Source organism: Canis aureus, chromosome 32, assembly GCF_053574225.1.
Source record: "Canis aureus isolate CA01 chromosome 32, VMU_Caureus_v.1.0, whole genome shotgun sequence".
Classification (NCBI taxonomy): domain Eukaryota; kingdom Metazoa; phylum Chordata; class Mammalia; order Carnivora; family Canidae; genus Canis; species Canis aureus.
In genome coordinates, this window is record NC_135642.1 from 12,792,171 (window position 1) to 12,817,997 (window position 25,827).

The 25,827-nt window shown below is 56.5% G+C and overlaps 1 protein-coding gene and 1 long non-coding RNA gene across 2 annotated transcripts; one reads left to right on the forward strand and one right to left on the reverse strand.

The window, feature by feature from the left end:
• Positions 1-102: 102 nt before the first annotated feature.
• Positions 103-11,211, reverse strand: LOC144303032 (uncharacterized). The gene is made up of 3 exons (XR_013370072.1): positions 11,044-11,211; positions 3,441-3,739; positions 103-2,567 (listed from the first exon to the last, which is right to left on the reverse strand). It is a non-coding gene; the product is annotated as an uncharacterized LOC144303032 (long non-coding RNA).
• Positions 8,087-17,655, forward strand: DLL4 (delta like canonical Notch ligand 4). The gene is made up of 11 exons (XM_077880660.1): positions 8,087-8,582; positions 8,688-8,957; positions 9,481-9,538; positions 10,402-10,665; positions 11,067-11,127; positions 11,215-11,345; positions 13,111-13,280; positions 13,450-13,669; positions 14,724-15,426; positions 15,929-16,037; positions 16,571-17,655. Exons 1-11 carry the CDS (start codon positions 8,517-8,519, stop codon positions 16,574-16,576), a joined length of 2,058 nt encoding a protein of 685 aa, XP_077736786.1. The 5' UTR covers positions 8,087-8,516; the 3' UTR covers positions 16,577-17,655.
• The last annotated feature ends 8,172 nt before the right edge of the window (positions 17,656-25,827 follow it).

Here is a 25,827-nt window from a genome sequence, read left to right on the forward strand (position 1 = left end):
AAGAAAAGAAAAGAAAAGAAAAGAAAAGAAAAGAAAAGAAAAGAAAAGAAAAGAAAAGAAAAGAAAAGAAAAGAAAAGAAAAGAAGAAAGAAAGGAAAGAAAGAGGAAGGAAGGAAGGAAGGAAGGAAGGAAGGAAGGAAGGAAGGAAGGAAGGAAGAAAGAAAGAAAGAAAGAAAGAAAGAAAGAAAGAAAGAAAGAAAGAAAGAAAGAAGAAAAAAAAGTGTGGGACCTCTTCTAGTAGGTCATCAGGGGGCTGGCATTCTCAGGTGCCCAGCCATCCCAGGGGCATCAGTACACACCTGACCACCAGTAGTACAGAAAGGCTCCTAGCTGCCTCTGGCCTTCCCTTGGTACCTCCCTGTTCTAGACCACCTTGCATGCCACTGCCAGATGGTGGCTGAACACCCTCTTCTGCTCAAGAGCCCACAGGTTCCCTACTGCGTCTCAGTCAAATCTGAATTTGCCTACTGGGTCCCCAAACCCTGCTATCTAACCTCATGTCTCACCCTCCATGTGTGAAATCTGTTCCAGCTCTACCTACTTCAGTTCTACCCTGATCCTTTTCCTCTCTCCATTCTCCCTGCCAGGAATGCCCTCTCTTTCTCTAAGTTCCACTCTTTTTTTCCATCCAGGATCAGTGCAATCCCCCTCTCCCATAAAGCGTCTTTGGATCTTTGAAGCCCCCGCTCCCTCCCTGAACCCTGGTTCCAAAGGTCATCACATTTCTTTCCATCGGCATCAGGAGTGAAGTGGCCTCACTGACCTTAGCCCAGTGCCAGGCACACGCTAGAACTCATCCACGGTTGGTTGACTGATGGACCCAAACTCAGCATACACATGTGGCCCCAGGAAAGCTAGCCATGGGGTGCACACATCTTTTGCCTGCATCCTCTTCTTTTGCTGTCAGTTTGATGGATTTGTCCTAGGTCACCCTAGCCTCCACTCCACCTGGAGAAGAGCTGCAGTAATAGGGGCAGGGGGTCAAGCCACTTAGGAAAGGAAGGGAAGTGAGAGGGGGCAGTTGGCCACAAGGCGACACAGGAATCTTGGCAGCAGAATGCTCCAACAACAGGAGTATTCATGCTGCCCAAGGAGGACTCAAGACACTGGGATGAGTGGACACAATGAGTGTCCCAGCCTGCCTGTTTCTAAATATATAGAGTTAACTGAGGCTTTTACTGAAGCCCCTGGTGTTGGAGATCCTGAGTGTTCACCATTGCTCCGGAAATTCTCTCTGAGCTCCCAGACCTTAAATCCAGCCTGCCCCTTTACCTCAAAGTTCTTGTAGCTGGACAGCTCCACAGGACTTGTTTTTCTGAGAGTGGTGGCCAGAGGGCTAGGGGCAGGAGAGGCAAAGTGACATTGGCTGGAAGTGGCCTAAGCTTGTCCAGAAAACTCCTTGGGGCTGAAAGGAGGCTCTGGTCCTGGTGCCTCCCAGGCCTCTCTGGACTTCTTCCCTGGGGAAGAGTCTGGACACAGAAATTCTGTGGGCTGGAGGTTCTTTGCTAATCACAGGCAAGGCAAGTTACTCATTAGCAAGCATCAACATGCAATTCTCATCAACTCCAGGGGAGAGTTCAATCTGGATGAACAACTGGGATACAGAGCTTAGACACTGTCACAGGAAGTTCTCCCATATGTCTAACCTAAATCCTTCCTGCCACAATTGAAGCCCATTTCCTCTCATTCTGACCATGGTGGGAGAAGGAGACAGCCAGTCACCATCCTTTGCTTAAGACCCATCACCTACTTGACCACGGCAGTCAGATTCCTCCTCAGCCTTCTCCAGGGAACAGTGCCCTGCCTGCTCAGGTAGCTGTTCAGAGCTGGCACCTGTCCCTGAGGTCTTTCTACATGAGAGTATTTGAAACACAGCACTTCCTGGTTCAGGCCTGACACTTTCTCCCAGGGAAGCCATCTGAGTAGCCCCCACTCCCAGGTTCCTGGGGCGGCCCGTCCCCTATCTCTCGCTCACTTCAAGTCCTGGGTGGCAGCAGGGATCAGAGATCAGATGCTATGTGGAGAAATGAGGAGAGGTCAGAGTTCCTTCCAAGAGATGAGCTGCAGCTCGGAGGAGGAAGGTGAAGGACACCTGGGGCCACTCGGAGGTCAGGGAGGATGCCCAGCCTGGATGCCAACGAAGGCCCGAGCCAGAAGAGGGGAGTGAGGCCTGAGGGAAGGGTGGGGCCGCGGAGAGCTTCCCACCTGTCAAAGTTTCCAGAAAAGAGAGTTTCAGAAACAAGTGACCTGGATGCTGGGGAGGGACAAGAGGAGAGCACAGTGGAGGCTAGCCAGCCAGGGTAGAGTATAAGTAAGTGAGGAGGCTTCTACAGAGGAAGAAACACCTCAGCTAGGGAAGCTGGTCTGAGACAGAGGGCCCAACTGCCCTCAGTCCTTCAGCTCAAGTTGGCCAAAAGTTCTGTCTCAGTCCCATCACTTGGAGCAGTGTCTTTGTCCTCTTGCCCCGTGAGCGAGGGTGCCTGAGGGGTGCCTGTAGACTCTTGATGTCTCTGTTCTCTTGCCCCGTTCTTTTCTCACCTCTCTGAGTCCTCTGCACTCTGAGGGGTCTGGGCAGGAGGCAAGAGCAGGATGGGGTGCGGCTTGCAGCCTGAGGGTCTCCATGGGGGTAGAGGCCTCCCTGAGCCTTCCCTATCCCCCCACCCCCCAGCCTCCCAGTTCATTTGCTAGGGTGGGGACAGGAAGGAGCTAGGGAAGGGGAAGCCAGGGGCTCTGGGAAAGTTGCCGTGGAGGCTACCATAAACCCCGGACTTGTCGGTGTCTGGAAATACCCGCTGCATGGCTCCTGGCCCTAGCTTTCCAGGCATCCCCTGGGTTTGGCAAACGAAGCTGGGACAGCTGCTGGGTCACCACCAGTGAGGACCCTGCCCCTCCTTTCATCACACAGGAGGCCTGGGGAGAGGTTCCTTCTTAGACAGTTGAAAGGGGCTTCTCAGGTCAGGGGAACTCAGCTTCTCCTGTCTTGAGCCCATTGTCTCTGCGGGTCAAAGTGTTCTCCCTGAGAAGGAGAGGGCCCTGTCCACACCAGTTACCCCAGCTCCAGGCGTCCCCTGCCCTGGTCTTTCTAGAAGGCAAAGGAGATACTGTATGGGGGTAGCCTATAGGATATGGAAATCAGGGAGCTTGAAAGACGGAAATGCTCCTGGTCTCACAAGGAGCCTGAGCACACGCTCTGACTCATGCTCAGTGATTTTTACCCACCCAGACATCCATTCCTTGGGACACTGGGTCACCAGTCATGAACCATCAGCCAGTGGACAGTCCAGCCCTCTTGGTGATGTGGGGAGGGCTGAGTCCCCTGAGCTACCAGGAACCTCAATGACCAAGGCAATTCAGAAGTTGACTTCTCCTTCCTCTTACACACCTCTGCTCTGAAACACCACAGGGAGGAGGAGGGCTGCCATCTTGAGACCTACACTTACCCTTGGCAGGAGAGTCATCTCTGGAAGGCCAAGGCCACGGGCAGTTGGCTCTTCTACCCTTCATCTCTTCTCCAGACCCATTCCCGAAGCTCCAGTCTTCTCTCTCCAGCCAAGAACCTTGTCCTATCTCCTTCCCACAAAAGGCCCTCACAGTCAAGGTTTTCCTCCTTTCCATGATCCACCTGGCTTTCTTCCCTTACACTGTTTGCTTTCAGCTCTCCTTTTTCCTCGCCTTCCTCTTAGACCTCATTTGATGTCAGGGATCTCCTTTCTACTCCAAGTCTGCCCCTGGTTGTCACCTGGGGGAAAGGAAATTAGTGTTTATTGAGCTCTGCAGATGTGTAATCAGATATAGTCCCCCAGTCACCCTCCCAAGTTACTGTTATTATTATTCCCATTGCACAGATGAGAAAACTCAGGGGTTTAGACTACAAGCTTCAAGAGGGGTGCCTGTAGACTCTTGATCTTGGGGTTGTGGGTTCAAGTCCCACATCGGGTATAGAGATTAAACATAAAATTTAGGAGTGCCTGGGTGGCTCAGTTGATTAAGTGTCCGGCTCAGGTCATGATCTCAGAGTAGTGAAACCGAGCCCTGAATGAGGGGGAGCTGAGCTAGAGCCTGCTAGAGTTTCTCTTTGCCCTTCCCCCCAATTAAAATGATAATGATAATAAAATAAAAGCCCCAAGGCCTCAAGACTACGTGGCTGAGGAGTGCCAAAAGCCAGGTCCATGTTATGTTTATTCACCAGACTCAGCCAGTGGGGGCACTGAGGAGAGGCTCCATTCTAGCTCAACCCTCCCGACATCACTATCACAGAGTCTTCGGGACTCAGTGTCCTCGGCGCCCATGCCCCAAGTCCTACACCTCTCTCCCACAGGGGCTCTCACATCTATCTTATCATCAGCCACTGCATCCTGTTCCCCCATAAAGGCCCCAAATGAGTCCTCAAGGCCACCACTAAGTCATCATCTTTTCTCCTCCACCAGTCTCCGGCCTGTCCTATGGGAAACCCACTCTGTTCCGCGGGAAAGACCCGGAGCAGGCAGTTCCTCGTAGGGACTCGAGAAAGAGGTGACCGAGGCTCCGCGGGGCACCGCCTGCCGAGCGGGAATCCCTGCCCTAACCGCTGGCGCCCCTCAAGGGGAGGGGTGAGGGCGGAGGTGGTTCTGCGGCGGCATCTGTCCCAGGCGGGCGGGAAGCTGCTGCATTAAATTGTAAAATCGATTTATTGACCGGCAGGTGCGAGCAGCGGCAGATGGAGAGTAGCGCTGCCGGGGCGCATCTGCGGGGAGCGGCGGCATCGATCCTGGCCCCCCTCCGAAACCCGTCCACCCCGGTCCTTTCTCGTCGGCTGGCTCCCAACTGCAGGGCCAAGGTCCGCGAAACTGCGGCGCCTGAGCGGCTAGGGGAGCTCGGCCCCCCCCCCCCCCCGCCCCGCCTCAGGGCCCGGGCTGCGCCCCCACGGCTGGCAGGCCCTGCCAGCCCCACTGCCCCAGTTGGCACGCGGCGGGCCGGGCTGACGCGTGGCAGCGCCCTGCGGCAGATGAGGCACGCGCCGGCCTCATTTCAATGTGAATGGATCGAAAGGAGCAGCCATGTGGCAGCAACAGTTTGCAAATCTCCCCGCCTTCTGTGCAGCTCCCGGGCCGCGGCTCCCTGCACGTGGCCCCTTCTCTGCAGCGACCGCAGCGGCGCCCCTCAAGGCTTAAGCGCCCCGCCCCAGCCAGGCCCGCTCCCCCGCCCCGGCCTGCCCGACGGGCTCGCTGGCCGGCCTCCGCCGCGCTCCTACCTGGCCCACCGCCGGCCCAGCGGAGAACGCGGGTGGGGGTGGGCGAAACGACGCTGGAAGCCACGGAGCTGCGCGGCCGGCTGGGGGACGGGGCAGGGGCGGGTGGGCTACTCAGTGGGGGAGGGGTCCCGAGGCTCTATGCGGCCCCAGTTGTACGCCTATTGAGGACCCGAGGTCGGCTTAGGGGCGAGGCTGGAAGACAACCTTGGCTCCTTAAGGCCCCAGGTGCGGGTTCTGCCTGCAGGGGTGCTGTGTGCAGTGGCCGGGAGGAGAGGACAACAGAAGCAGAAGGCCCCTGGCAGGGGAGGCTTGTGGGCCTTGCATGAAGCCAGGCCTGGAACCTACTCCACTCCTGACGTTGTCTGTGTGAGTGGGGATGAGGACCCGTGGACCTTCAGAGGGCCCACAGTCCATCCAGGGGAGTCCAGGTCAGTTGAGCTTTGCATCCCTGCTCCTGCTCTAGGGCATTCCCAAGCGTCTGCATAGGGGCAGGGTCAGCAGGTGTCCAGGTGTGTCTAACTCCACTGTGATTTGCGGCCTCTAATGGCCTCACAGCCTCCTGCTCTTGGTAGCCCCCAGGACACATGTTGGGTTCTTCTGGTCTCTAATAGGAGTAAAAGGGAGGAGTTCCAGCTGTGGACACTGGCATTTCAGTTCTGGGCCCCCAGCGGGACCTATTCTTATTCAGCAAATGAGAGCAAAGAGGGACTCCAGCAGACTGGAGCGCTGGTGGGTACTCAGGGCCCAGCTAGCATCTTAGCAGGATAATGAACTTCTGGGACAGGGCCCAGGTAGCAAATAGATGCTTCATAATTGCCTTTTGATGATGAGGAGAATTTAACCCTTTCCTCCTCCAAAAGGATTTCTAGGTCTCTGAGGATAATAATATTTTTGTTTGGTCCTTAACTGCTTGCAAAGTGCGTTTGGACACATTAGTCAGGATGTGTAAGAGGGGTAAGAGAGTGTTTCAGATCTACCAGTATTGAGCAAGATGCATCCTGTAGGACTGGATGTCTCCCTTGAGAGGCAGGCAAGTGCAAGCGCCAGAAAAGGAGAGCGTTCTTATGAACTCCCAGGCCAGGATTTGGAGGTGGAAGCAGACAGAACTAGGTAGGGAAGGATGCCAGCGCAGAGGAGAGCGAGGGACACTCTTTGGCACCCTAGGCAAGTCTAGGGATCGTAGAGTTTGGGCGGAGCCGGCGTGAGGAACCCACTTGTCAGGACCGCTGTGAGGCAAGCCCTGGGCCCCCCTCCCTCGGGCCTGGGGACTCCGCCTGCCCATAACCTACATTAACTCTGGAGCGCAGCCTGGGCCCATCTGCCGGCCCCCGCCCCACCTCGGTTCCCCACGCCAACCCGCTCGCGCCAGATGGTGGCTGGGAGGGGTGGCCGTGCGTGGGGGACCCCGGAGCCCATCTCCTCATCTCGCCCCTCCCCCAACCCACGCTCCCAACCTCTTGTTTCTCATCCCCCCCCCAGTCTTCCACCACCACCCCCAAGTCAAAAAAATCAGACCGTGCTGCCTAGGCAGCTGTTGTGCTCCACTGCCGCGCCTCCCCCCCCTCTAGGCCTCCCCCGGGCCCGCACCGCGTCGCTGCTCCCCCACCCCGCCCGCCGCGCCGATCTTATCGCTCGACGACAGCCATCGCTGTGCGGGCGGGCTGACAGCTGAAGCCACCGGGCCCCCGCCGCCCTCAGCGTCGCAGAGAGAGAGATCCCCGGCACCCCCGAGACTGGGAGAAGCCGGCCCTCCCTGGTCCAAGGCCTCTGGGGATCACGCCGGGTTCCGGGAAAGCAGCTGCCGCCGCTCGAAGTGGGGCCACCCGGGGGAGCTGCGAAGGCGAGACGGATGAAGCCATCTGAAACCCACACTAGTCCGCGCGCTTTCAGTTCCACCCTACATGTCCTCCCTATGAGGAGAGGACCCGGGTCTGCGCGACCTCGGCCCCTCACCAGGGCTCTCCAGTGGCTTGAACCGACGCTGGAGCCAGGAGAGTTCCTCCCTGCCCCAACGGAGCGACAGGACGCGTTGGGGGCTTGGGGCTGCCGGGGTGGGGGGAGACGGTGGTCAGTGGAGCTGAAGCTGAACCCAGGTGAGGGGAGGCGCTGGAGGAGGGGCCAGGCCCTTATTACCATACAGCTGAGGACGCGCCCCCCTTCTCCTACCTCGGGGACCACGCCCCCTTCCCCCATCTCCGGGACCCGGCGTCTAGGGGCCGGCACCGGCGGAGCCCAGGCTGGGGCAGACGGGAGAAGGCACGCGCTGGACACGCCCCCCGCAACCAGGGAGGGAGACGCCCACCAGGAGCGGGGAGGGAGCCCCCGAGTCTTAGACCCGAGGCTCTCGCCTTGCCCAGTGTGGCCACAGAGAGGTTAAAGCGTCCGCTGGCTTCTCCGTAGCGCCGGGGACGCGAGGTGGGTGGGCGCTCACAGGTTGGGAACTGCGGTGGCGACAGCTTTCAAGGCTGGGGAAGAAGGAGATCCAAGTCCGTCGACACCGCTTTCGCTTTCCGACCTTAGGTTCTTTTTACCTGCTCGAAGGCTGAAGGTAACTAGCTCCGGCCGCGGACGGACCGCCCACGGGGACTCCCCAGTGTCTCCGCCTCCACGACCATCCGGGAACCACTCGCTCACCTCCCGCCCCATTCCCCCAGGCCCTCCCCCTCCTCCCAAGGCCGGGGTCTCGGACCGTAACCCCTCTGTCGCGGAGAACTGGTCACCTTGACATGCGCAGAGTTAGGGGACCCAGGGGCTGAGAGCGGCACCGAGGGGCGGGGACCCGTGCGTGACTGGCTGGAGGGGACTGGGGGTGGCGGGGGCGGAGGCCCCCTCCGGGCCCTGCTGGGGCTGTAGCGCTAGAGGCCCGGAGGGGAGGGGAGAGTGACCATGGGTTCTGAGTGACAGGCGGCGAAGAGAGGAGCCGATATATATAAGGAAGGCTCCCGAGCGCGCAGGTTTCAGTAGCGGCGCAGAGCGCAAGCTGGGAACACGAGGCCGAGAGCCGCAGCTCAAGCCGCCTCCGTGCAGTGTACCGAGCACTGGCCCGCTTGCAGCCCCAGGATTAGCCCGAGGACACGTCCTCAGCGCGGCCGCCGCCCGGCCGGCCTCACCTGGATTACCTACCGCCGCAGTTGGAGCAGAACGAGCGGGAAGGCGACGCGGGAGGAAAGCCCCAGAAGAGCCCGGCTTTGCAGGGACCCCTCCGGCGGACAGACGCGCGGGAAAGCGGCGTCCCGAACGAAGCCAGCTACAGGGCGGGCGCGGGGAGAGAGCGACGCTCCAGGGGATGGCAGTCGCGTCCCGTAGCGCCTCTGGCTGGGCGCTACTGCTGCTGGTGGCACTGTGGCAGCAGGTAACGTCCCGCGCCCCCTCCACCCCCTCCTACCGCGCTCTGAGCCCCGGGCGTCTGCCGAGCTGACCGCTCCCCTCCTTCCTTCCCTCGGTCCCTGTGCAATAGCGCGCAGCCTGCTCCGGAGTCTTCCAGCTGCAGCTGCAGGAGTTTGCCAACGAGCGAGGCGTACTGGCCAGCGGGCGGCCGTGCGAACCCGGCTGCAGGACCTTCTTCCGCGTCTGCCTTAAGCACTTCCAGGCGGTCGTCTCGCCCGGGCGCTGCACCTTCGGAAGCGTCTCTACGCCCGTGTTAGGCACCAACTCTTTCGCCGTCGGGGACGACAGTAGCGGCGGGGGACGCAACCCTCTCCAACTGCCTTTCAATTTCACCTGGCCGGTGAGCACAGCCTGGGTGCACTGGGAGGTCACGGAAGACGAGAAGGGGGCTCCCTGGGACCAAAGCCCTCCCCCCAGATTTCCTCGCTTCCAACCAAACCAAACCAAACAAATAAACAAACAAACAAAAACAAGGGGCGCTCTTTTTTGATACTTTCTTCCGACTCTCTCCAGGGACCTCATCCTCAGGAAAGCTCTCACCACCAGTCTCCCTCTTTCAGTTCTATGCCCTCTCTTCTCTCCACTCTTGGGATGTGATTTTCATCACTTACTACCCCGGCGCGTTTGCCCCCGTGGAATGACTCTCGCTAACAGGCCCCCATCTCTTGGGTTCTCTCACCTTCCTTGCTCGCGCCGTGCTGCGCGCAGACCCGTTATGCTGACCCGGGAGCTGTAACTGTATCCTGCAATTAGATTAATTAAACCCGCTGCCGCAAGGCACCCCCAGCTCCCCCGCCCCTGCTCATGCTCATCTCTCTCTCTCTCTCTCTCTGTCTTCCCCGGCCCCCTCCCTTGGCCTCCAGGGCACCTTCTCACTCATCATCGAAGCTTGGCACGCGCCGGGAGACGACCTGCGGCCAGGTGAGTAGCTCGCTCGGCCGCCACAGGGGGGCGACACGGCGCAGCGCCGAAAGAGTTAACCTGTACTAGGCGGGGGAAGTGCGGGGTGGGGGGTGGGGGGCAGGACGCTAAGCTGGGCCAGGAGCTGCGCCCCGCGCTGGACGCTCGGATTCCGCTAGCTGCCTGGACTCTGAGCACAATTGCGTTTCCTGCGGGTTATTTTTGGCGTGGGAACGCGGGGAGCACGGCGGTGAGAAAGGCCGAAGCTGCCAGCGCCGCTGACGGGCCCCTTCCTGTATTTTACACCTTTCGCGAATTCCGCTCCTTTGGAAAGGGAATAATGGCTTTGGGATGTTGTTCTGACACAGAGGAAAAGGATATTTCAGCAGCACAACAATTCTCACTTTGAAAAGGAAAAAGAAAAGCATTACCCATCTCTGAGGGCAGAACCCGTGAATGGGCACCAAAGGACCCCTTGCTCTCAGAGTCCACCCCGGCCTGGCTTTCTTTTTCTTTTCTCTTTTCTTCTTTTCTTTTCTTTTCGTTTTTTTTCTTTTCTTTTCTTTCTCCCTCTTCTCATTCTTTCTTTGCTTTTTTTCTTCCCCACTTTGACCTCTTTCCTAGTCTCTCTGCCTCCAGAACACTGGGATATCTTAATATCCTTCTATTGTCCCCTTTTTGAATGATATCAGGCCTTCTACACAGGGACACACACACACACACACACACACACACACAGCAGCTAAGTAGTGGGGACACTTGGGTTCCTCTGGCCTGCACTTGCTGGCAGGTGGGGGTCATCTGGACAGCTGCTTTGATCCAGCACTTGCTGGCACTCCCGGGGACTGGCTGCCCTTCCTTGACCTGGCCCTCTGCCCCTTCAGAGGCCTTGCCACCAGACGCGCTCATCAGCAAGATCGCCATCCAGGGCTCCCTAGCTGTGGGCAAGAACTGGTTACTGGATGAGCAGACCAGCCCTCCCACGAGGCTGCGCTACTCTTACCGGGTCATCTGCAGTGACAACTACTATGGGGACAGCTGCTCACGCCTGTGCAAGAAGCGCAATGACCACTTCGGCCACTACGTGTGCCAGCCAGATGGCAGCCTGTCCTGCCTGCCCGGCTGGACTGGGGAGTACTGCGAAGAGCGTAAGCAGCCAAGCTCCTGCCTACCTGGCAGGGGTCCCCGGAGCAAACACGGTGGCCTCTTTTCAGCCACAGCTAACCTCCCTCACAGAACAGGTCCGGGCTGCCCACTAGCTGGGCCTCGGGAACAGGTGGGGATGCTTAGGACAGGCGTGGACTCTGATCTTTCTCTCTTAATGCTCCTCCCCCATCCTGCCAGAGCCCACAAGGACCCCATTACTGCATTCCATTCAGCCTGGATTCTCCTTCCCTGTTGCCTTTAAAACGCCCGTGGCTCCTCTGGGAGGCCAGGAGTGGGAAGTGAGCCCAGTAGAGCTGGGGCACCCCCAGGGCCAGGACAGGGAGAGCGGGGCTTCAGGGTCCTTGGCATTCCAAACTCACCCCGCTCTGTTTTCTTTCCTCAGCTGTCTGTCTTTCTGGCTGTCATGAACAGAATGGCTACTGTAGCAAGCCAGCGGAGTGCATGTGAGTAGGGGACAGGAAGTGGATGAGGAGGGAGCTGTCCCCTGGCCAAGCCCTCACCTCACCCTCAGCCTCCCCTTTGTTCAACAGCTGCCGCCCAGGCTGGCAGGGCCGCCTCTGCAACGAATGCATCCCCCACAATGGCTGTCGCCATGGCACCTGCAGCATCCCTTGGCAGTGCACCTGTGATGAGGGCTGGGGAGGCCTCTTCTGTGACCAGGGTGAGTCAGGGCAGAGAGAGGATGCAGAAGGGTTGGGACAGATGGGCAGGGAGTGGGAACCAGAGTGGTCACCCTTCTTACTTGGTGACTGCCCAGTTGGCTTTCCCACTATCCTTCAAGGAGCTTGGAGCTTTTAAGGAATCTTACGATTGGCCTAGAATGAGATAGTGAGTCCTTCTTGCTCAGGTGCTGGGGAGGCAGGGTGACTGGAGAAGCCAGGAGCTCTACAAGGTGGCAGCCTGGAGTTCATACTCAAATTCCAGCAAGGCCTGGGAGGACGGATACTGGGCTCAGTTCCTCTTTCTACCTTGTAGTTACCTATTAACCCCCTAAGTGTTTGCTTACCTGCCAGGGCTGTTTGAGCAGCTCTCCCCTAAACAGCTGTCTGGTGGGGTGTGCCCACCAGCTGCCCTGAGGTTATGGGTGAGCTGCGCCTCTGGGCGGAGTGGCATCTAACCGACTTCTTGGCTTGAGGCAGAAATAGCCTCCCTCGGTCTTTCCCACTTGCACTTGCCAGGCAGCTGTCCAGGGCCCGCAGTCTCTTTCTGGGTCAGGGTGGGCGACTGGTCATTCTTCTGGCTACGTAGGGGTCTACTGGCCCCAACCTTGGGGGAGGAAGCCTTTGCTCCTTCATCTTTCATCCTGGTAGCCAGCTGCAGCACGTGCCTCCCATTTTCAGGGTCAAATAGGGTGGCTGCTGCCATGGAGACACGGGCACAAGCCCCAGGAGGGTGGGCAGGAGGCTTGCCAGGGTGGAAAAAACTTGCCTAGCCCCTGACGTGCGAGGAACAATTCGTGCTTGGAATTCAGCCCCTGTATTCTGTGTGTGTGTGTGTGTGTGTGTGTGTGTGTGTGTGTGTCTGGCTTTCTCTCTCCTCTCCCCTACCCCAAACACAAGAACACACCTGTGGTTCCTGCCCATTCTCGTTCCTGTTCCTCTCCCCACATTTGCTCCCAGGTGACACAGTCATACACTCATCATATGCAAACACAGCCCTTCCAATCTCTATATTTGAGCTGTGTTTGCTCCCTCCCTGTCCTTCCCAAATAAGAAAACAAATACTTATATTTCAAAACACCCTCATAAGGCATTTCCCTTTAAAAAATACTGGGTCACTACTGATGGTGGCTTTTGCCTCCTGTCTACCATTTCCACCTGTTAAAATTTTATCCCTCCTTCCAGGCTTATCTCAGCTGCCCCTCCTCCACGAAGCCTTTTGTGACTTCCTCCTCAACATGTGGCCTTGCCATCCATCCGCTCCTCTTCCTTCCCTTCATTCTACCCTGGCAGCCAGTGGTTGCGACCTTACCTAGCAGGCAGTTGTCCATCTGTATTTTTTTAATTTTTAGAAAGATTTTATAAATTTATTTGACAGAGCACAAGCAGGGGGAGTGGCAGACAGAGAGAGAGGAGGAAGCAGGCTCTCTGCTGTGCAGGGAGCCTCCATGCAGGTTTCGATCTCAGCACCCTGGGATCATGACCCCGGCCGAAGGCAGACGCTTAACCAACTGAACCACCCAGGCACCTGCCAACTGTATTTTTTTTTTGTATTTTTTTTTTTAACTTTGGTTGGTAGCACAGAGCAGATGTGGGTCAAGGTGCTTTGGTATATGTGACTGGAGAAGGAATGAAGGTGGCTAGGCCAGGACGACTTGGGGCTGCAGGCTTTGGGCCACACATGGACAGTGAGCTTGCACTACAAGGAGCCTGAAAGTAGGGACCAATCTACTGCTCTGCTTAGCTGGCTGGTCCCTGTCTTCGCAGATCTTAACTATTGCACCCACCACTCCCCGTGCAAGAATGGGGCAACATGTTCCAATAGCGGGCAGCGGAGCTACACCTGCACCTGCCGCCCAGGCTACACTGGCGTGGACTGTGAGCTGGAACTCAGCGAGTGTGACAGCAACCCCTGTCGCAATGGAGGCAGCTGTAAGGTGAGCCCCAGGCCAGCCCAGGTCTGGCGAGGTAGTGCCCAGGTCGCCCCACATGCATGGCCAGTGGAGGTACAGCCATGAAAGGCATTGTGGGCAGGTGGGTTCCCCGCCATACGTCCTAGTCACTAGTCTTGGGGTCCGACTTTGCCTCTTTCTGGTCTCTCTCCAGGACCAGGAGGATGGCTACCGCTGCCTATGTCCCCCAGGCTACTATGGCCTACACTGTGAACACAGCACTTTGAGCTGTGCAGACTCCCCTTGCTTCAATGGGGGTTCTTGCCGGGAGCGCAGCCAGGGGGCCAGCTATGCCTGTGAATGCCCCCCCAACTTCATGGGCTCCAACTGTGAGAAGAAAGTAGACAGGTGTACCAGCAACCCATGTGCCAATGGTGAGTCTTGTTGCCTCGCTCCCCTGGTGGGCCAGCCTTAGGACTAAGAGAGCCTTCTGGTGAGGGAGAGTCAGGAGAGGAGAGAGGCTGGGTCTGTCCCTCTGGACAGGCTGAGATGGTCCCAACCTGCTCTGGATGGTGAAGAGCTTGCATAATCAGCTGGGTGGCTTTGGAAGAGGAGCAGGTTGGCTGTGGGTGCAGGCCTTCGGAGGAGGAGAGGTGTCCACCCTGCTTCACATCCTGTTCGCATGTTGTGGAGCCGTCTCCTGGCTGGGGTGGCCTCTGAGCCTCCCCCGGAAGTCCTGGGCTAGAGAAAGGGATATATGAGGCCTTGTATCTCTCCTAGAGGGAGCCTGGCAGCCTGGCATAGTCAGAGCCCTACTTCTAAAGGCCTCGCCTTGCCCCATGGCCACGTGGAGCCTGGCATTGGCACAAGATGTCCAAAATGCTCAGCATCTTTTGGGGTGCAAAGCACACTGGATATCTTTGTCTCCTTGGCCTCCTGGTGACCCACTGTGAGGCAGGCGGACAACACTATGCAGGAGAGAAGCCTCAGGAGCAGGAGAGGGGCTAGAAGAGCTGAGATGGAGTCTGTTCTCTGGCTAATCACTCCATTAACTTTGTTAACTGATAATTACATTTATTTGACCATTTACTATATACGAGGCATGGGCTCCTGCCTTCATGCGTCATCCGGCCTAACCGTCAGAGATCTCCTATGGAGGGGATAGCATTATACTCTAATATAGCAAGTGAGGAGACTGAGGCTTAGAATAAGACAAAGCAACATGTGTCAGATCAGCTTCAGCTTGAGACACAGCTGAGATTCAGACCTAAGCATACTTGTCCGGTTCTACTGTGAAGCTCTGTAAGATGCTAGTCATTCTTACACAGGTGCTCACTGAGGGCTACAAGGCCAGAGGCACCCTCAAGCCCAGGTCTCCTGACTCCTGGTACAATGCTGTTTGTGGTGGGATCCTTGATGGGGTGCTCACCCTCTGCACCAGAGGGGTTCCCAGGTGGTTGCTGACTTATGCCCCATGTGTATCCACAGGGGGCCGGTGCCTGAGCCTCGGTCCTAACCGCATGTGCCGCTGCCTTCCTGGATTCACAGGCCCCCACTGTGAACTCCACATCAGCGACTGTGCCCGCAGGCCTTGTGCCCACGGCGGCACTTGCCATGACCTGGAGAATGGCTTCGTGTGCACCTGCCCTGCTGGCTTCTCTGGCCGGCAATGCGAGGTGCGGATACTTCTCGACGCCTGTACCTCGGGACCCTGCTTCAATGGGGCCACCTGCTACCCTGGCCTCTCCCCGGACAGCTTTGTCTGCAACTGTCCCTATGGCTTTGTGGGCAGCCGCTGCGAGTTCCCTGTGAGCATGCCACCCAGCTTCCCCTGGGTGGCTGTCTCTCTGGGTGTGGGACTGGTGGTGGTGCTGGTGTTGCTGGGCATGGTGGCAGTGGCTGTGCGGCAGCTGCGGCTTCGGCGGCCTGACGATGGTGGCAGGGAGGCCATGAACAACTTGTCGGACTTCCAGAAGGACAACCTGATCCCTGCCGCCCAGCTCAAGAACACAAACCAGAAGAAGGAGCTGGAAGTGGACTGTGGCCTGGATAAGTCCAACTGTGGCAAACAGCAGAACCACACATTGGACTATAATCTGGCCCCAGGGCCTCTGGGGCGAGGGACCATGCTGGGGAAGTATTCCCACAGTGATAAGAGCTTAGGGGAGAAGGCACCGCTGCGGTTACACAGGTGAGCAGCACCTGGAGGCCAGGGCCTGGCCACAGAGCTCTGCATGGTACTCCCTAGGCTCCCCAGGACAGGTGGAAAGCTGGCACCAGGCCCTTGACTGCTTTTAAGCAAATGGGGTTTTGCTACTGACAGGAGGCTCCTCCAACAAGATTTTTGCCAGGGATCCCTCCTTTGTCCCTCTTTCCCATCCATCCATTCATTCATTCACAAATGTCGAAGGTCTACACTGTCCGTGACTTCCATCTTTCCATGGCCTGGCTTATGTAGAGTAGCAACACTGGCTTTTCCCAGGCCTGAGACCCTGGTAAGGTTGGGGGACCTGTGGCTGAGGGCCTGTTCCTAACTGCCCCCCAAACTACATTGGGCATCCCCAGTCCCTGTGTCTTCTCTCAGAGCTGCCTCGGCCAGTGTCCTTTGGCCATTCAGGGTCTAAGTTAGTGCCCTGCTTGCCCCCCAGCTCTCTCCCATTCCTCCCTCACCGGCCTGTCTTGTGTTCCCTCAGTGAAAAGCCAGAGTGTCGGATATCAGCGATATGCTCCCCCAGGGACTCCATGTACCAGTCTGTGTGTTTGATATCAGAAGAGAGGAACGAATGTGTCATTGCCACAGAGGTGAGTGCTGGGCTCACCTTCCCTTCCAGCATGTCCCCTCCTGCCATTCGGAAATGGGAAGGTGGCCTGGTGACTTTCGACCCCAGGGGCCATCCTGAAGGGTGGGTCAGAATCCCTCCTTGGCAGGGCAGGTTCAGGGGCTCTTAGATCCCGGCTGGCCTCATTGCCACAGAGGGTGTGAAACAGGAGCCGTGGTGGTGAGCTGGCCTAGCTCTTCCTGCTGTGTTAGCGATGGGCTGGGAGGCCATGGCACCTGGCCAGCTCCCCGGCACTGCTTCCCAGCTGCTGGTGGGTGAGAGTGGTTGCCTCATGCCCCTCCTGCCTCTTCTCACTGCTTCCTCCACTGGCCCACTTCACAAACAGAGGCTCGCAGGCATGTGGGTGTAATAGGGCAGAAGTCTGGGGAGGGCTACCCCACCTTCCCTTCACCCCACCTGCCTGATGGACTTCTCTAAGAGAGGCCCTGGGGCAGCCGTGGAGGGAGTGCTTGTCTTCCAGGGTAACCCACTTCCCTGCCTTCCTGTCATCTCCAGGTATAAGGCAGGAGCCTTCCCAGCACATCCCAGCTTTGCCCCAGCAGCTGGATCTTCCTTCTGCATTGTTTACATTGCATCCTGGATGGGACATTTTTAATATGCAACGTGCTGCTCTCAGGAGGAAGAGGGAATGGCATGACCTGGACAGACTGTGAACTTGCCAAGAGATGCAGTACCCTTCCACGCCTTTGGGTGTCTGTCTGGCATCAGATTGGCAGCCGCACCAGCCAGGGGAACAGAGAGGAGAGGTGCCACTGGGACCTGCCTTGCCAGCAGTGGCCTTCTGAGTGCCCCTCTGGGATCTGGCCCGTTTTCCAGAGGGAGTGGCAGTGGCCCTGCAGGGCCTGGAGCTGCTGTGGCCTCCACTGGCATCTGTGTTTCCAAAAGTGCCTTTGGCCCAGGCTCCATGGCAACAGCTGGGTCTAAATCAGAGAGGAGAGAGGAGGTCAGTGTGGGCAGGGCCATCTGTGGGTCAAGATACCATTGAGGGTGGCTCTTGGCAGGAGTTGCCCTGCAGGTGAGGTGAGTGCCCAAAGCGGGAGGAGCACTTTCTGCTCTGTGCCTCTGACCACTGCCTGTGGGCCTTGCTCCTAACACCACTCCAGCTTCTCCCTGGCTGAGGTCCTCTGGGCAAGGCTGTTGGTAGGCCTTACTTGGTTTCCACAGCCTCTAGCCTTGGGTGCCTCTGGATTTTGGTGAGCAAACAGGTGAAGGGCCCGGCCCACTGGCCAGCCAAGAGAGCCAGGCCTAACGGGGAGCTCAGGGCAGTGATGTTGGAAATTCCAGTGAGGGAGAAACCAGGTGCTGTTGCCACCGTGGCCCTTTCCTCCCTCAAACCAGCCCTATAGCCTTGAGCCTGGGGCTCTGCCCACACCCACTACTGCTCCCAGACCACCCTTGAAGCCGATCTTCAGAAATCAATAATATGAGTTTTTATTTTGTTTTTTTTTTGTAGTTTATTTTGGAGTCTAGTATTTCAATAATTTAAGAATCAGAAGCACTGACCTTTCTACATTTTATAACATTATTTTGTATATAATGTGTATTTATAATATGGAACAGATGTGTACAGGAGTTTATTACTTCTCGGGTCCTGTCTTTGTGATGCAGAGTGGGAATCCTCTCTCTGTCCTCTCTGACTCCTCATATTGCTGCTGGCTGCCCCTGCCAGAGCCCCCAGGGACCCGTGCATGAACTTGGGCTTGGCCTGCTATGCTCCAGACCCTTGTTTCCTTCCAGTCCCTGAAGAGCCCTACCTTGCACATCTGACCCCAGGCCTAGACCAGCCTTCCCTGCCTGCTGGCTTGAGGTTGCTGTGGCTCCCCTTTCCCCCTTATGCTCCCACCATAACTTGGGGGATATGCCCTCTGACCTGAATCTCTCCCCTTTTCTCTCCTCAAGCCTGAAAAAATTTTCAGCCTCCTTAGTCAGTTTGGAGGATACAGGAATTTGGGGGAAGGTATGCTCTTGCATGCATTCCTCTTTTCAAAAGGATTTGCTTACTGGAGAATGGGCTCTCTGAACCAGAATGGCATCTGGGTCTTTCCTCCTGCCACTGCAGGGTTTTTGTTTTTTTGTTTTTTTGTTTTTTCACTGCAGGGTTTTAGATAGACTGGCACCCACCTACTCTTCTCTCAGTCCCAGCAGGGCACTGGTCTTGGGGGAGGGGGGCTCAACTTAGGTCTATCCTCCTTGCAGCTGGCCAAGAGTGCTGAGTACTTGGGTACAGGGTCTGGTACCTGGTCTGCCCAGAGCTGCAGGAATTTACTGAAGACAGCAGGGAGAGGAGGAGGAGGAGGAGGAGGAGGAGGAGGAGGAGGAGGAGGAGGCCTTTCTCGAGTCCAGGTTTCTTTTTTTCTTTTTAAAGATTTTATTTATGTATTCATGAGAGACACAGAGAGAGACAGAGACACAAGCAGGCTTCATGCAGGGAGCCTGACGTGGGACTCAATCCCGGGTCTCCAGGATCACGCCTTAGACTGAAGGTGGCCCTAAACCACTGAGCCACCAGGGCTGCCCCCACCACTGCCCACCCCCCAACCCCAGTCCAGGTTTCTCAGGCCAAGGCACTGAGAAACTTTGTCTTTGCTTGCTGTCTGTCTTCCTGTAAGGTGCAGGATGGTCCCTAGGGGGCCATGGTCCTCTCCCTACAGCCACAAACCTACCCCACGGAGAGCAAATGATGAAAAAATTGAGCCACTGACAAAGGTCAAGTAGATGCTCCCAGCTCTCAGCCTGTCCACAGTAAAGCAAAATAAGCCCACCAGAGCTGCCTGTAGAGTCCAAGTATATGCTGCGCTACCCACCCTCCTTTTTCCTCTTTATCCCTGACACATGCACATGGCATGCCCACCCTCGACCCGGGAGCTTATGCCAGAGACATAGGAGCCAGAGACCTCGGCTCATTCCCACTCACCCCCATGCACATGCTCCACGCCTTGCTCTTGCCTCCTGTTCCCCTCACTGCACACACAGGGTATCAAACAGGAAAGCATTCAGGGAACCGTTCCCACAGCCTGAGCCGGCAGCAGGGGGAAGAACAACACGACCTCACTCTTCCTGCCCAAAATGAAACAGGAAAGCGGCTCCCGGGCCCTGGGGGCTGGGGAAACTGGGCTGGGACACAAGGCAGATGACGAGGCTCCCATGTGGGGGACAGGTAGGACACCCGCGAGCCTGCACGTCCACACGGCCAGGCTGTACTGGGCTTCATGGGCTGCCAGCGCCTCAGACAAGAGCCTTGGAGGGGAGCTGGCTAGCTAAACCCACTCACTGGCTCTGATCCCCTAGACAGGGAGCTGGGAGAGCCCACCACTAGGCTTTCTGGGGGAAAGGGGATCTGAGCACAGTTTCGGGTTGGGCAGCTCCAACTTGTAGCTCCGCCTCCAGTGACCTGGCAGCGCTAGGCCAGTGGGTTGGGGTGAGAGCAGGCCCCAGCGAAAGCCCTCCATCCCTAGCCTGGAGGTCACTCCCTGGGGGTCCAACTGCCTGTCTAGGTCAGGCACCCAAGACTTTCCTGACAGTGTCCAGGTATACGGGAGAGTCCCCGGCTTGGCAGAAACAAGGCCAAACGAAGCACTGAAAAGTGCTCTCCGGGGTTTAGCAAGTGCCTGCTTAATTTGTATGAGTACTGCATGAGAGAATTCAGAGTTTAGCGGCTCCTTACAGCCTGGAGGCAGTGCCCAGCCTGAAGGCTAATCTGACCCCATGGTGAACTCCAGCTCTGGGGACAGCAGCTTTTCCAGGGCCCACTGGCTGCTAACCACCTGGGTGTCTCTGTGGGGTAGGGAGGTGAGTCAGGAAAAGGCTGTGACGCGAGGAATGCCTTTATTCATCTTATTCAACCAAGGCCCCCTCTCCTGCCTCAGTGCCAGGGTCAGACCGGCTAGGAGGTAGGGATGGAAAAGACAGTGACTCTTATCCGGGCCCCCCCCCCAGCCCCCATCTCAAGCTAAATCTCAAGACCACTAAACTCCGTGTAGATGGATGCTCCACCTCCGCGGGAGACCCACACACAGGCTCTCCCCTCTGCATCTCTCCCAGCCCTTCCTCGGGGCTTCGCAGGATCGGGACCCCAGCCCTCCGTCCCACGTGGCCTGCTGTATTCCGGGAAGGGGATGGAAGTGATTCACTCAGGGAGCTGTGACTGTCCCTTCCCGGGGAGAGGATGCGCCTTCCCCGGGGGGCCGCGCCCTCCCTTGCGCCCAGGTGCACGGTTCGGCCCGTGGCCCGGCGCGGCGGAAAGGCAGGTGCGGCGCGCTCTCGGGGTGGGCCCCCACCTGCCGCCGCCGCCGGGCGCCCCGGAGGTCCTGCGCCCCCCCCGCCCCCCGCGCTCTTTGTTAAGCCCGACTTCCTGTTTGCGGCCTCCCGACCCCGGCTCGCTTCCCGGGCCGGGAAGCCGCCGAAGGCCGCGAGTTTCTCGGAGACGCCCCCGCCCGCCGGGCTCCGCCTCCGGCCTCCCCGAGTCCCGCCCCGGGCCTGGGAGGCCGCGCGGGGTCGGGGTCGGGGCCGCGGGAAGCCGGCGTCGCCGGCGGACCCCGGGCGGGAGGGCCAGGCCCGCTGCCCGGCACCAGAGGGCGCTGCGCGGCCGTGGGGGCCCGCGCCGCCGGGGCTAGAGGCTCCGCCGGGCTCCTCCCGGGGCCGAGGGGAGGGGCCGGGGAGGGCGCGGCGGCCGCGAGTTCAGTTTTCGTCTTGGCCCCGCGGGGCTCCCCGTGGGCCCCAGTCCCCCCACCCCCCGGGAGCAAACCGTGCCACGCTGACCCTAAAGACGCCTCAGGGTTTCCAGAGAAGCCGGGACAGCAACCTCCCCACCTCGCAGTCCTCGGTGCTGCAGCCACCCCTGCCCCGCAGGCACCCCGAGGCACCCCGAGGCACCCCGAGGCAAGGGAATGGGGGGCGGGCTGGAGAGAACACCAGGTCGGAGTTGCGAGGATGAGGCTCCTTTGCAGCAGCACCTCCCATTGCCAGATGACCTGGGACAAGTCCATCCATTTCTTTTTTTTAAGATTTTATTTAGTTATTCCTAAGAGACACGGGCGGGGGCAGAGACACAGGCAGAGGGAGAAGCAGACCCCATGGAGGGAGCCCGACTCGGGTCTCCAGAATCACGCCCTGGGCCAAAGGTGCTAAACCCGGGCTGCCCCCATCCATTTCTTCATTCCTTCCACACTGATCGAGTACCTCTTGTATGCCAGGTATTGGCGATAAAATACGGTCTCTGCCCAAAGAGGCTAACGACCCAGTTATTTATCTTTACCCTCTCAGAGATTGCTGATACCTCTTGCACGTTACTATGAGGTTGAAATGAGTTGGTGTATGAAATACTTGTGAGCAACGGGTTCCTCCACTGGTGGGTTAATCCTTCTCAAGCTTATGGCAACAAACCACTTTTTGGAGCTTCCACCATCCCAGCCCTCAGGGTGGAGGTGGGCCAGAGAGGACTTGGAGCCTGGCTGGATCACCCCAGCAGTAGCTCTAGGACCAACCAGGCAGAGGAGATCCCAGGTGGTCTCCGTCTTTAAGGAACACCTCTAGCTCAGGTCAACTTCAGCTGTGGGAGGTAGTGGAAGGGGGATCCTGGCTCTGGGAAGGGATGGCAGGACCTCAAGTCCTCAAGACTCCCCTTCCCCTTGGAGATCTGTCACAGTGGCTTTCACCACATTTTTCCCCTTGCCTCTCGGGCCCTGCACCCTTCTAACACTGGCCAAGAGTGGACTCAGCCTGTTCCCTTCATGCCCAAAGACCCCCTGAGTCTACGATGTAGGTTCCAAGAAGCCAGCCAAAGCTATGGCCAGACACAAGGTAACGAGTATCTCCAGAGTCTGGATTTTGCAACAGGTTGGCTCTGGGCAGGAGCCTGTCCTGTGTCATGGCACCCCCTGCAGGGCAGAGCCAAAGTCCTGCCAGACATGGCCAGCCTGTCTCCAGTGTTCCCGCTTCTTGGCTCAGTTTGGAGGCAAAGCCAGCCATGGGGGTTAGCAGACAGGCACGTACCACTTGGCTTGTCCAAGAGTTGCTGTCGGTTTCCCACACTGGCAGACATCAAGCCAGGCCCAGCATCCTAGGCCTGGTCTGTTCAGTATCACCTCCACCAGTGGCTCTTTCTAAAGAGATCTAAGTCTGCTGTCCCCTTCCCATTTGCAGTAGGCTCATGGGGGATGGTGTCCCAGCTGATCTCATTTAAGGGGCTTTACTTCCTTGGTTCTCTGGGGGCCTGAGCCATACTTCTCCACAGGGACTATTTTTCTAGGGTTCTTTTAAGCCAGGTCCTACCACACTGCAGCATTTCTGTAGGGTCTGACATTCATTTGACTCTGACCCCATGGTCCCCCTCTCAGCATCCCTGCCACTTCACTGAAATGCTCCTCAACCCTGCAGCCAGCCACTTGCTGTTGCCATGAAGGACGCCTTCCTCTCTCCTTGGAATTGGGAAAGAGGCTCCACCATCCCATCCCACCCTCTGTTGGAGCCCTGGTCCTTCCCCTTCCAGGTGGACAAGGCCCAAGGTCTGAATAACGAGAACACTGGCCGCCCTAGGGTACCCTGTCAGCTGTGTCTTCCTCCTTCCTTAGAAGCTAGACATGGAGCCAAGTTTTCCTATCCCATGCACCCTCTGTCAGGGCATGGGGGAATCCTTACAGTCCCTGCTTATAGAAGGGTCCAAGGAGCCCTCCCGCCTTGGCCCAGGATCTAGCTGGCATACCCAGCTGAGCAGCTGTCTTCTCTCTCTCATCTGAGGCAGACTGTATTGAGAGATTCAGCTACTCCTTTTCCCCATCCTTTTGCCAGAGTGTTGGCAGAAACTATGTCCCTGCACAGGGGCCAAGGACCTGAGGATACACTTATCCCTCAGAAGTCTGTGGGAGGTAAAGCCCTTATTGATTGTGGATTATTAATTTTATTCACTTATTTTAACATCTTTCTCCTCCAAACATACACAGAAAATCTCTTTGCTCAAGCAACTGTTCTATTAATAGTGGCTTTGGGGCAGACTATCACCCATCTGCCTTTTAAAAACACTCCTTTAGCACCTTCTTTGCTGGAACAATCTGGGAATTGCATGGCAAGAATGGAGGGTGAGATAGTTGGAGATTTCATCCATTGAATCAAAAATACCATGACCACTTTCCTGACCCACTCAATTCTTCTGAACTCTGTCAGACGGAGACGTAGGGTGAAGGAAAACATACTCTTCTGTGCATCTCATCTGCTCTCAATACTCTCCTATGACCTTTTTTCACTTTTGTTTTTTCTTAAAGGTTTTATTTATGACAGAGAGAGAGAGTGTGTGCATGCATGAGCATGGGAGGATGGAAGGGAGAGGGAGAAGCAGGCTCCGCAATGAGCAGGGAGCCTGACACAGGACCTGAGATCATGACCTGGACCAAAGGCAGACACTTAACCTACTGAGCCACCCAGACGCCCTCACTGCTTCCCTCCTGACACCAGACCTGTAGGTTTTCCGCATATCAAGTGATTCTGCAACACCACCTGGGCGTCCTGCAATTTAACTCAGCCCTGACGCTCCCAGCCTGGAGACAGCATCAGATCCCACAGACTCAGGACTCCATCTCACAAGACCGCCTCCCACCTCAGATGCCAATCACAAGTCCAGGTTACTTGTGCCTCTAAGTGGCTGTAGAGGTTCCCACAACCCACTCCTTAGGTTTGATTAATTTGCTGGAGTGGATCACAGAACTCAGATTACTGATTACTGGTTTATTGTAAAAGGATATAACTCAGGAATAGCCAGATGGAAGAGATGCATAGGGCAAGGTATGTGGGAAGGGATCTGGAGCTTTCATGTCCTCTTTGGGAAGTGCCATCCTCCTGGCACCTCCATGTATTTAACAACCCAGAAGTTCTCTGGACCCCTGTCCTTTGGGGTTTTTATGGAGGCTTCATTACATAGATGTGATTGATTAAATTATTGGCCACTGATGTTTAAACTCAGTCTCTAGCCCTTCTCCCCTGCCCAGAGGTTGGAAGTTGGGGCTGAGAGTTCCAACCCTCTAATCACACGGTCGGTTTCCCTGGCAACCAGCAACCGCTCCCCCCCCCCCATCCTTAGGGACTTCCCAAAAGGCCTGCGCATTAACTAAATTCAGGTGTGGTTGATATGGGCTTGTTATGAATAACAAAAGGCACCTTTATCACTCTTATCACTTAGGAAATTCCAAGGGTTTTAAGAGCTCTGCCAGGAACAGGATGAAGCCAAAATTTATATTTCTTTCTTTTTTTTCTTTTTCTTTTTTTTTTTTTTAGATTTATCTATTTATTTTAGAGAGAGAGAGAGAGTGCAAGCAGGGAGTCAGGCAAAGAGGAAAACAAGCAGACTCTGCTGAGTGGAGAGCCCAATGCTGAGCTTGATCCCAGGACCTCGAGACCATGACCTGAGGTGAAACCAAGAGTCTGATGCTCAACTGCCTGAGCCACCCAGGCACCTCTATATATTTCTAATTATGAATCACAGTAGTAGGTTAGGGCTCTATCCTGGATAAAATGGAAAGTGAAAAGTCTATAGTAAAAATAATAAGGAGCCAAGTATATTGAGGGCTCCCACATTCTTTCAACCCTCATCAGAACCCACAAAGTGGACACTATTATCCCCCATTTCACAGTTGAGAAAACTGAGAACCAGAGACAGTAGGCCTGATGGTAAATGGTGGAGCTGGGCTCAAATCTGGGCAATTGGGGCTTTACAGCCCATGTCTGGGAAGGTTTTATTTTCATCCCTTGGGCATCGGCAGCTTTATAAAGCAACCTTATCACTTAGCATAAAAAATTAACACAGTCCCCGAGCTCCTAAAACGCACTCTTCCCTTGTTCAGCTAATTGTGCCCACTAATGCCAGAGGTTGATTGCGGTGACTGGAATGAGAAGTGGGAAGGAACAGATCATAAGGAAACGAGAAAGGATTGCCTGAAGGGGAACAATAAGGAAAGATTAATTTGGGAAAGGTCCAGAAAAAGGAAGCCACCACGTGTGCCTCATGTGCAAATCATGTGCCACTCTTCGAGGTGGAAGTAATCCTCCCTCATGAGGTGGTACTTCTGTGGGCATGACATCTGCAGCCCCTTCCTGAGGGGATTTTCAGAGGAAAGATGGTACGGCTGCTGCAGAAGTTGGAGAGGAATCTGCTGAGTGGGATGGTTGACTGCCCGGGAGTGTCCCACTGGACGGGAAGGAGACATTTGTTGGCAAGGATAAACGAGGAATGGGAACAGGCAAGATACATTCCCAGGAAGGTGGCCAAGACCCCTGGGCCAACTTTTGTGGGGATTCCGATTTTGAGAGGGTCAGGGTTGAAACTGTGCTTTTCAGGATTCCTCCTCCTCTGAACCTCAGGGTGACCTGGCCTTTCCAAAGTAAAAGCTCCACTTCTTCTGCATAGTTTTGTGGAGAACCTTCCATGAGCCAGCACTGTGTGGGTCTCCCTGAGACTTCAGGGATAAAATCTGCTCTCAGGGAGCTCTCAAGAGTTCTCAGGAAGCAGGATATCCAAAGCCTCCTAGCAAGGAGGATCTGGGGCTGATCTACCTGCCTTCAGACCTGGATTCCAGGACTTGCTGGGCTTCACCATGTGTGGCTTACCTGCCTTTCCTGTGCTCCACTAGGCTCACCTGGGAAATGATATTTACCTCACAAATTAGGGGAGAAGTTTGTAATTAGAATGAATGTAAAGCATTTAGCTCAATGCCTGGCTCATGGTAAACATTCAACAAACGATTGTTTCTGTTATAAGCATGAGGTGA

What these genes read in the sequence shown, in the direction of transcription:
- DLL4 (XM_077880660.1), top strand. Translation starts at nt 8,517, where the DNA reads ATGGCAGTCGCGTCCCGTAGCGCCTCTGGCTGGGCGCTACTGCTGCTG. An exon ending in CTTTCAATTTCACCTGGCCG is followed by an intron (nt 8,958 to 9,480) that starts GTGAGCACAGCC and finishes CTTGGCCTCCAG; the next exon opens with GGCACCTTCTCACTCATCAT. An exon ending in GGGAGACGACCTGCGGCCAG is followed by an intron (nt 9,539 to 10,401) that starts GTGAGTAGCTCG and finishes CTGCCCCTTCAG; the next exon opens with AGGCCTTGCCACCAGACGCG.